The sequence below is a fragment of the Micropterus dolomieu genome, unplaced genomic scaffold (assembly GCF_021292245.1).
Source record: "Micropterus dolomieu isolate WLL.071019.BEF.003 ecotype Adirondacks unplaced genomic scaffold, ASM2129224v1 contig_13358, whole genome shotgun sequence".
In the NCBI taxonomy this organism is placed as follows: Eukaryota; Metazoa; Chordata; class Actinopteri; order Centrarchiformes; family Centrarchidae; genus Micropterus; species Micropterus dolomieu.
This window is the reverse complement of record NW_025742344.1, coordinates 1-11,140: the sequence shown is the minus strand read 5'-3', so window position 1 is coordinate 11,140 and position 11,140 is coordinate 1. Positions and strand designations below refer to the sequence as shown.

General features: G+C 39.2%; 2 protein-coding genes across 2 annotated transcripts; both read left to right on the top strand.

Annotated features, from left to right (window-relative positions):
- Positions 1–2,416: 2,416 nt before the first annotated feature.
- Positions 2,417–7,557, top strand: LOC123966406 (cytochrome c oxidase assembly factor 3 homolog, mitochondrial). The gene is made up of 2 exons (XM_046042570.1): positions 2,417–2,615; positions 5,431–7,557. Exons 1-2 carry the CDS (start codon positions 2,447–2,449, stop codon positions 5,535–5,537), a joined length of 276 nt encoding a protein of 91 aa, XP_045898526.1. The 5' UTR covers positions 2,417–2,446; the 3' UTR covers positions 5,538–7,557.
- A 1,192-nt stretch (positions 7,558–8,749) lies between these two features.
- Positions 8,750–10,832, top strand: LOC123966404 (tripartite motif-containing protein 16-like). Its single transcript, XM_046042569.1, has one exon. It carries the CDS (start codon positions 8,778–8,780, stop codon positions 10,419–10,421), a length of 1,644 nt encoding a protein of 547 aa, XP_045898525.1. The 5' UTR covers positions 8,750–8,777; the 3' UTR covers positions 10,422–10,832.
- The last annotated feature ends 308 nt before the right edge of the window (positions 10,833–11,140 follow it).

Genomic DNA, 11,140 nt, shown 5'->3' with positions numbered 1-11,140 from the left:
TGCCTTGCTAATCATATTTTAATAATCAATAATCAATGTCAATCCATTGCTTTCCATCTTGCATTAGTTAAAATGAGGAGTGCCATTACGTCCATACATTGTCTGGACTGGTCCACAAGGAGTCACTGCTGGAATGCGCAGGTTTTATTTCGTGCATGCGCAAATGAACACATGTTCTCGAGCAACGGGGTTATCTTTTCTAAACTGTACTTTATAAAAACTGTTGCCTGTCAGTGTTTATTAAATGTAATAAATAGTTTTATCTCACTCTAACACTGGTAAGGCACAAAGTTTGGCAAGCAACCGGAACACAGACCAAGAGATGCACTGCCCAACTGGGTTGGCAAGACAAACAGACTACAGTGAGATTCACTGCAACCTACAACTTAACATTACTGTTATTCAATGACATCAGACTTTGTGAGGAAAGAACACAAGTTTAGCTACTTGTTGTTCCCGCAATTTACTCTCATTGAGTTTTTTCTCTTCTTTTGACTCTCTTGACATGAGAGTGACGAGGGGCCTTGCTTAATTTGCTGACCGTGGGTACCATGGCAACTCGTATCCAAAGAGTGATGCAGTTCAGTTCATCATAATGAAGCTCTACATCCTGAACTCCACTGGTTCGTTCACTGTCAGGAATTGACTCCAAGATGTTTGAGATTAATTTCTGGAGGTGTAATCTCCCTTTTGCACTCATTTTGCTTCTCTCACTAGTTTGATGGTTGTCTCCACAGATTCTACACAAATGAGGCCATCATCAACATAGAAATTGTTTTCTGATGAAGCTGGCAGCTGAGGGATGCTATTTTTCATTTTAGAGTGCAAAATATTTAAATCTAAATTTACTGGCTGGGCATAATTGCCCAGAAAAAGATGTTGCTGAAGATGACTGAGTCCAACCTCACCCTTCATCCGCTCTGGTATTTCTGGTGCTATTCTCTTCAGATGTTTCCACCTTTTGGAAGTTTAAGTAGTAGGAACGTGGGAATGTTCAAGTGGGATGAAATATCTGGTATATATATATAGGTGGCAAGTTGATACATTTTTGTAACTTGCAATCGATGAGTGACCCCTGCTGGGGACTGTAGGCAGGCCGGTTTAGCACCCAGACTCTTTTACTATGGAGCCATGTGTTGTAATTAGTGCAGAAAGTGGTTTGGCTTTGTCTTGCTTAAATAAACGAGGCCGTCCCTGAAATAGACTTTGTCTACTAGGTAGCATATATTACAACTTTGTGCAGTCGGAGAAAAGCAACTGCAGTCGCCGGACTCGAGGTTTTAATGTCATGTGACATGGTGACGTTTTGCAGCGCCAGCAAAAGTCAGACACAATTTCTAAGCAGCTTTCCTTATTTAAAGTCCAGCATGCATCACGTTAAGTCAACGCTGCGCAGCGCCGCCTGAAGTCAAATGCACCTGTCGTTATCAACCAACTAACACTGCCCTCAAGTGGCTTGGAGAACATAACCATGATATATAAAACGGAGTTAAAATAACAAATGTGGATACCATCTATGAAAGGGTTAATGCCATTCTCTCCTGACAAGTGCGTGTTCATTCCCACTTAGATTAACAGATGGATACACTAATGTAGGGAAATATATTTATGTATGCATAATTCATTAGCTACTATTATAAAGTGTTGGTAAGTGCAGATTATTCTGAAGAAAAGGTTTTCAATGTACACTAAGACACACATGCACATTGTGACCTTATGTTTTTGTGAGATTTAAGCTCAATCAATCAAGTTACTGATGTGTTGTTCTTTTATACACTTGCCATTAATGATTAATACAAACAAACTTTACTTTAGGTCACGTTGTTATTTTATTGGACTTTTTATCTGAAGTACTTTATTGCAGATGAAACACACAGAAACTGGCGTAATGTATGTAAGGAAAGCCCTGATGTACAGTAAACCTCCACTAACTAATGCGCTTTCGATACACATAGGGTTTGAATCAATAAGGAAATAATAGCCTTGGAGGAACTAGCAAGAGACAGAGTTAATACAAATTATATATCAATTAATACATAATGATGTACCATTAAGGATTAAGCTACATGCCAGTAAAGTGCAGCTCGTCCAGCTGCAATATTAGTGATGCTTACAAATTAATGCATCACTAAAACCACATATATATATATATTAGCCTACTTCTAAGTTGGCTACTTCTTCCACCACAGACAAAACGACTCTACATGCTATAATTAAAATATGAACCAACAAGAGAAGACCAAAGGCTGAACAGAAAATGAGCTGTGTTGGAAGTGGAAACATGAAATAATAATCATTTTAATTTTCTCAGTTAAACCAGCCGGTAGCGTAATGCAATGATTCTACACACTCCGACACAGTAGATGGCGGTATGCACTTTAAAAAGAAATATTTTTCCGGTATATGTGACATCTACTTCAGGCAGTTGGTCCTCCGAAGAGAAGTCATGGCGGAGAAAGGAGCAGAAGGATCCGCTAAACCTTTACTAACAGCGGCAGAAAAACAGCTCCTCCGCCGCCGAGAGGAGCTCGACTACTGGAAGAAAAACGCAGCGCGGCTCCGGAGCCGAAACCTGCGGACCGGCCTGGCGATCGGAGCGTTTGTGGTCGGCATGTGTATCCTTCACAGGTTTCCTACTCAGATAGACGTTATAAGCTGTGACAGCAAATATTTTAACCGTTTTCTTCATTCAGGGGCTCGAAGGATTCAAGAGAAAATAAAATCAAATCTACAGTAGCGGGTTTGAAAAAAGCAATAAATTTATTTGAACACATCAGGCAAGTTTTAAATGTCAGGTTGAGCTTAAACCATCGTTTCATTTTTTTCAAATGCATGAAAAGCAAAATCTGCAACCTAATTTACAGTCGTTAACTCTTTTTGAAGCGCTGTATTTTAACACAGTAACACTAAAGTGTTTCAACATGAATTCCCTCACTCTGTCATTGTTAACTTACGGTGTAACACAGTAAATATTAAAAAGCAGTGTACAGTGGATTCAAATTTACTGATAGAAATGTGTGACTATTTTACTATATATATATTATACTTTAATAGTCTAGTGCTGATTAGTGTAGTGACCTACTGATTTACATTAATGGAAATCTTCTTGATCTTCCAAATTGACCTTCAGACATTAGTTTTATATAATTATAATTATAATAACACACCATATTGACCTTACTTAGACCTATAGGCACAGATAGTCTATAAGTTATGTTATGTTTACTATATCAAGGTAAATTATTTGTAATTTTACAACACAGGGTTTCACACTGAAGCGTTAGCCCCTTCATGCAGTATATTATATGTACGTGTACGTACATATAATATACTGTAAACACATATTTAAATTAGAATAAAATCGATACTGGCCTCAGGTGAAGATACCAACGATGGTCGCTCAGTCTTGGCCACCGGTAGTCCTAACTACTGTAACAACTGTCATTACAGCAACCAGGAACACTAACGAACCAGCGGTATCGATGACCCGGGGTAACGACCCCACTGAGGTTAAATAGCTGAGTTTCCCTGCCAGTCAGTCAGAACTGAAGAAGTCCTTTGGATGAGGGACGAAACGTTTTCAAGTATCTTCAACCAAGTCCAGTTGCCCTTGATTTTAACCTTCGTTGGATAATAATTCTGTAGTACAATTTTTTTGAATTTGTAAAGAGAATAGGGTCATGAGGGTTAAGGAAGCCTTGTTATTTCATGTTAACTCTAAAGATATAGTGACACAGCTGTGTGGTCAACATACCAAATCTAGAGTTCATAATATTTAGCTGTTCCCCCGACAGTATAATCTGATGACAGCTGTAAGCAGTAAACTAGCAAAAAAGATGTCTAGCTAATATAGAGACAGATACAGCAGATAAAATGGTGTAAATCTCACTAAGCAAGGTAAAGATGAGAACTGACATTAATACTGCAAAAGCACCTTCTTTTTTTTTTTACTCTCCAAAGCAAAGGTCCGAAGAGGTCCTGCTGTCCACACCAGGTTAGGAGTTGATAGTTGAGGTAAAAAATCATTATGATGATGACACTGCGAAAGTTAATTTACATCAAATAAAATTGAATCTGCCTTTTAACATCAACTATGTGTTTATAGAGTGTTCTGTATTTTGTTACCAGGGGTCCATGTTCGCAGCTCAATATCCTCTTAATATGACATTAAGGAGACCATTTGAAGGGTTTTATGTCCCCCCCCCCCCATAGGTCAAATGTATCTGTGTCAATATGTTGAAATCACCCAGCAATGTTATACTCCTTGAAACCTATGCCATCACATATGCGGGCAAGACAGGTTTCTTGACTTTAGACATTGATATCTCCACTATGACAGAACACATTGTTACCATTCAGACAGGAGAAGAAGCCTCAGTTTAGCTGTAAATGTACAGTGTAAGTTGCAGTGACTAATGAATAGAGACTGCCACTTCTCAAGATTAAAGCGGAGCTACCATGTGTAAAATATTTTTGTAAATCTTTTAAATCACAAGGAAGACAGATGCACAATCGTGTCCCTTGTATGTTATATTATGGGAATATAGAGCTGGGGAACCTGGTACCCTGGGAACATTCCATTCAAGAGTTAAATTAACTTGATACGGCAGGTGATTTGTGAAGTCAGCAAACACCAGAAATGACTTTTTTTTTGCATCAACTGTTTGTCACCAGAGGGTCCAAAGTATATCCTATCACTATAATACGTGAAGTACAGAGAATCCTGCACAAAACTATAAGCTCTGTCAATTGCTGCAAAAACCTTCACCTTGTGAAACTTTGATTACTTGAAATTGATTTAAAAACATCAGAAAATGTTCAACCTATACTATGAAAACCTGAAATTGAAACTCAAGTGGATACACAGCCGCTGTCAGATCTTCATAGTTTAATTTGAAAGGAAGAGATGAGAATGGTGCTTTTCTTACTGTCAACAAATCCATGAAATCCTACTGAAGACACAGCTTTAAAAAAAACTAGTCAGAAATAAATAGTTTAATTTTCAAAAAGACTCCGCAATGTCCTCAAACAGCTGTAGTTTGTAGCAATTTTTTCCTCAAACAGAAGAAACAGTGCATGAAGATATGACAGCTGCTATATTGCCACTTACAAAGGGCCATATCAAGTCATATGAAAAATCTTCACACCTTTTCTCTAAAAAAGAATTAGGACCACAATTTGTTCTTTATCAGGAAATTCAGGAAACAGTGATCTTAAAGATAATAAAAAAAGACATTTGGATCCTCATTCTCACGTCTCCTGCCTCGCTGAACCCTATTATAAAAAGAGAGCACCACATGGCTTGTATGATAAGCCATGTGGTGCTCTGTGTGTGTATGTGTTTTGTTTTTATACCCAATAAGTTAGGTCTGCGTTTCCAGTCCAATAAATAATTTTTAAAGTGTTTTCCTTTGACCTGTTGTTGTCCAGTTAGTTACACCATCCTGTCCGTCAAACAGGAGAGAATCATAGAGGAGCTGGATGATGAGGCCAAGATCCACATCATCAGAGGGCCACGGACCGGCGCCAACTCCTGATGATACTGACCATGATCTGTCCTGGACTTACTGTACCATGGCCCCTAATCACAGGGTGTGACTCCTATAGAACGTATGGTGACATCACACTGAGGGGCATGTGATGAGTCATGTTTCTTGAGCTTCTCATATCTAAGACACATACCACCTCCCACTCCAATTCATTTAGAGATGTTACAGATTGTTTCTTTCCTGTTTGAAATGCTGTAAACTATTTTGTGAATTAAATTTACTTAGGAAAGTAGTCAATCATGTTGCCATGACATGTTGTGGAAAAAACTGTAGCGTTAATTTTACATGATCATAATTTCCAAATAAATTCCAGATTTTTGAGAAATCTCCTCAAAATAACTATTTAACTTGGAATTGAACATTGTCTTGAGGCAAGTGTATACATATCCATAACCAGAGAGTAAAGTTTCCAATAACACATAAATAATAAATAAATTATACTTGAGTTTAAATTTGGCTTTTCTTTGAAGGACATTCCTATTTTTTTGTACAGTTTTTATGATATTACCTGTACATAGTTATTTTATTGAACTTCTTGAAGATTATTAATAATAAATATTTCTAGTTTATTTATATTGCACTTGACCTTGACAAAGACAAAACTTACACCGATCAGCCATAACCCTATGACCACCTGCCTAATATTGTGTAGGTCCCCCTTTTGCCACCAAAACGGCCCTGACCCGTCTGAAGGTGTACTGTGGTATCTGGCACCAAACATGTAAAAGATAATGTGATTCATCGGACCAGCAACCTTTATCCATTGCTCCATGGTCCAGTTCAGTTCAAAGCTCCCCACATGCTTCAGTAAACCTTGGCTGCCCGTGACCCTGTTGCTGGTTCACCGCTTTTCCTTCCTTGGACCACTTTTGATAGGTACTGACCACTGCAGACCGAGAAGACCCCAAAAGAGCTGCAGTTTTGGAGATGCTCTGGCCTTTGTCAGAGTCGATCAATTCCTTACACTTTCCCATTTTTTCTGCTTTAAACACATTAACTTTGAGGGCAAAATCTCCACTTGCTGTCTAATATATCCCACGCACTACAGGTGCCATGGTAACAAGATAATCAGTGTTCTTTACTTCACCTGTCACTGGTACATACTGGCATAATGTTATGGCTGATACATGTATACTGTTTATGAATTAATGACAAAAAAAGCTTTACCAAACAACTGTGCACCAAAATCCATTCAGAAATCTTGCAGTTTAATGCCATCTCACATGTCAGCAGAAATGCAGTTATGTACTTAGTACATCACCTAAAGCATTTTACAAAGGCCAATTCTCAATTTACCAAATTAATATGGAGTCGGTTAAGGAGCTCTCATTAAGCAGCATCAGATCTTCAGATTTATTTTCACCATTGGTCTTTGTGGTTTAATCTGGTGGATGGAAATGACAGGAAAACCTATTCAACATTTGAAATGTTATGACTACTTGGCAGATTATTGATGGATTGAAGAGTAATGTAATGTAAAATGTATATAAATTCTCCCTTTACTCAAAGGTATCTTATGAGACTGCCATTCTTCCTACATGAAAAGAATAAAGCATGTGTGGTTTAATATAACCTACCCAAGTCACATGCAAGCACTGTTGAAGTGTGTGAATACAATTTTGTATTCCAATTTCACAAAAACACAAACATGCTCCTTCAAAAAACATGCCTGTATAGACAGACCCCAAGCTCATAGAGGTAATTAGAAGATGTCTGTGTTCTATACTACATTTTCTGTTGCACCCTTGAATGCATTGAATAGCATTTTTTAAATCACCGCAAGTATGCAAATATGGCAGTACTGTAAAATTAGGGCATTATACTGAGCATACATGAACTCGCCGTCTGGCAATACCACAGTGGGCTGCTGTGTCCATGGCATGGTCAATTGTATATATTTAGTTCTATTTGCAAATTGGGTTAAAAATGTCCTGGCTAAACTGACTGAACAACATTTAACCTTCATTAAAGGTAGACATATCCATAACACTACCAGTCCTTTATACAATCAGAGAGTCTTGTTCTATTTATTGGCTTTTTCTATTGACCATGTCTTTTTCTAAAAATTCAGATTTGGTCAAATGTTTCTTAAATGTATTTAAATGTTTACGATATACAGTATTCCTTTCCTTCCTCTGTACCCTGAGACTATATGGTTTTACGTCCCCAGATACATACTCAAGAAAGTTGGTGTAGTGGAAGTTTTGTTATAGTTTGTGTTTGACATTTTAAAACTGCCTATTAAGTTGTCAGAATTGAATTAACAAATACAACTGGAAGATGTTGTTTACCCATAACTTTACATGTATTAACACTATTTGAAACCCAACTATTACAATCAAAAGGAAAACTTTATTTAATACAAATTGGTTTGCCTAAAAACCATTTTTGTTACTGATCTGATGACCATGGCTGCTTTAATGAAAAATTTGACAAAACTATGCCCTACAGAGAATTCAGCCCAATATGTAAAGCAATACCACCCCGCCGGGTGCACTTGATGCAAAACGCTCTCACTTAATAAATATACAAATAGTTCTTCCACAGTTGGGGGAAATATTTTTAAAAAATCAAGATTGTACATAAGACACAAATCAAGTAAGTGACACCAATACAACAATACCAAATGCTCTACTCAATTATTATAATTAAAAGATAACATGCAGCTGCAGAAACTTTAAAGAGATGAGGTGGGTTTGAGATAAACTCTTCAAGATCCTAAAAACTACTGAACATCTTTTCTATTCCTGTTCAGTCACATCACAGTTTTGGCTGCATCACTGGTTAAGTCTAACATTTGACTTACTCCAAGCTACATTATTTAATGATTTGCGTCTGTCATTGTTGTGTTCTTTTGTTTTTGTATCATAAGGTTAAATAAAGTTTTTTTTATCTCTTTATTTTCTGGTTTGGTCACATTTCCTCTCTCCTTTCCTCCAAGCTGTCCCTCAAAATCCTCTCTTTACCTAATGTATCTGTGCTTCATATGCTGTATGAAATCGAAATCCCCTCCCTCTCCTTCCTGCTGTCAAACACAGCAAGTTCCACATACTTGTTCCCTCCCCTTTAGATCTACAGTTTGAAGACGGGTCTAGCCAGCATGTAGCGAACTGCAGGAGCAGGCCGGCCCCATTCACTGCAGTAACACATGCTGTGTGGATCAGTGCTCAGACTAGTTTCACTTATGAGAAAGAGAAACTCAGACGGTTGTTGCCACTGAGGGGAGAAATGGCGCAGAAAGGACTTCAGCTGGCCCGGGAAACCTTCTCTTGTTCCATCTGTCTGGATCTCCTGAAGGATCCGGTGACTATTCCCTGTGGGCACAGCTACTGCATGAACTGCATTAAAAGCTTCTGGGATGAAGTGGATGAGAAGCAAATCCAAAGCTGCCCTCAGTGTAGGCAGACCTTCACACCGAGGCCTGTCCTGCAGAAAAACACCATTTTAGCAGATGTACTGGAGGAAGTGAAGAAGACTGGACTCCAACCTGCTCCTGCTGATCTCTGCTATGCTGGACCTGAAGATGTGGCCTGTGATGTCTGCACTGGCAGAAAACTGAGAGCCCTCAAGTCCTGTCTGGTCTGTCTGGCCTCTTACTGTGAGAAACATCTCCAGCCTCACTTTGAGTCACCAACATTTGGAAAACACAAGCTGGTGGAGCCCTCCGAGAAACCTCAGGAGAACATCTGCTCTCGTCATGATGAGGTGATGAAGATGTTCTGCCGTACTGATCAGAACTGTATCTGTTGGCATTGCTGCGAGAACGAACATAAAGGCCACGACACAGTCTCAGCTGCAGCAGAAAGGACTGAGAGGCAGGGAGAGCTGGAGGTGAGTCGGCAAAAAATCCAGCAGAGAATCCAGGACAGAGAGAAAGATGTGAAGGTGCTTCAGCAGGAGGCGGAGGCTATCAATCGCTCTGCTGATGAAGCAGTGGAGGAAAGTGAGAAGATCTTTTGTCTCATCCAGAAAAGATGCTCTGATGTGAAGCAGCAGGTCAGATCCCAGCAGGAAACTGAAGTGAGTCGAGTCAAAGAGCTTCAGGAGAAGCTGGAGCAGGAGATCACTGAGCTGAAGAGGAAAGACGCTGAGCTGAAGCAGCTCTCACACACAGAGGATCACACTCACTTTTTACACAACTACCCCTCTCTGTCAACACTCAACGTATCTACAGAATCATACATCCTCAATATCCGCCCTCTGAGGTACTTTGACGATGTGACAGCCGCCGTGTCAGAAGTCAGACATAAACTACAGGACGTTCTGCGTGAGAAGTGGGCGAACATCGCACTGACAGTGACTGAAGTGGATGTTTTACTGCCACAACCAGATCCCAAGACTAGAGCAGGATTCTTGAAATATGCACGAGAAATCACGCTGGACCCAAACACAGCACACACAAAGGTGTTATTATCTGAGGGGAACAGAAAAATCACGAGTGAACTGCAGTCTTATCCTTCCCACCCAGACAGATTCAAAGCATGTAGACAGGTCCTGAGCAGAGAGAGCCTGACTGGACGTTGTTACTGGGAGGTGAAGTGGAGAGGGGAAGGAGTTAATGTAGCAGTCGCATACAAGAATATCAGCAGAGACTGTGAATTTGGAAGTAATGACGAATCTTGGGCATTAAATTGTTACAAAGACAGTTATACATTTAAGTACAACTATGTCTACACTCCCGTCTCAGGTCCTTGGTCTGGCAGTGTAGGAGTGTACCTGAATCACAGTGCAGGTGTCCTGTCATCCTACAATGTCTCTGAAACCATGACTCTCCTCCACAGAGTCCAGACCACATTCACTAAGCCTCTCTATGCTGGACTTAGTCTTCACTACTGGTATGGAGAAACTGCTGAGTTCTGTGAACTCAAATAATCAACGGAAAGTGGGTTAAATTCTGTGTCTGTTCAGCCATGGAGGCTATTTCTCTGCATTGAAAAGTAACCTTCTCTGTGCTCTAAATGTTTGTTGAATATTTGTATTTATGTATTTGTATGTTGTTGTTTCTCTTCCACTGAATGTGTCTTAAGAGAGAAAACACCACACCTTAATCACACTTAATCTTTAATTACATTTGTTTGTGTTGCAGACCAAATAATGTTGTTGTTGTTGTTAGTGCTGTTGCTGGTAGTGACTATACATGTGCCACAACTGTAAATCAATTAGAATGTCTATATAATCAGTAATATCACTATATACAGTGGGTACGGAAAGTATTCAGACCCCTTTAAATTTTTCACTCTTTGTGTCATTGCAGCCATTTTCCAAAAATCAAAAAAGTTCATTTTATTTCTCAGTAATGTACACTCAGCACCCCATCTTGACAGAAAAAAACAGAAATGTAGAAATTTTTGCAAATTTATTAAAAAAGAAAAACTGAAATATCACATGGTCATAAGTATTCAGACCCTTTGCCGTGACACTCATATTTAACTCAGGTGCTGTCTATTTCTTCTGATCATCCTTGAGATGGTTCTACACCTTCATTTGAGTCCAGCTGTGTTTGATTATACTGATTGGACTTGATTAGGAAAGCCACACACCTGTCTATATAAGACCTTACAGCTCACAGTGCATGTCAGAGCAAATGAGAA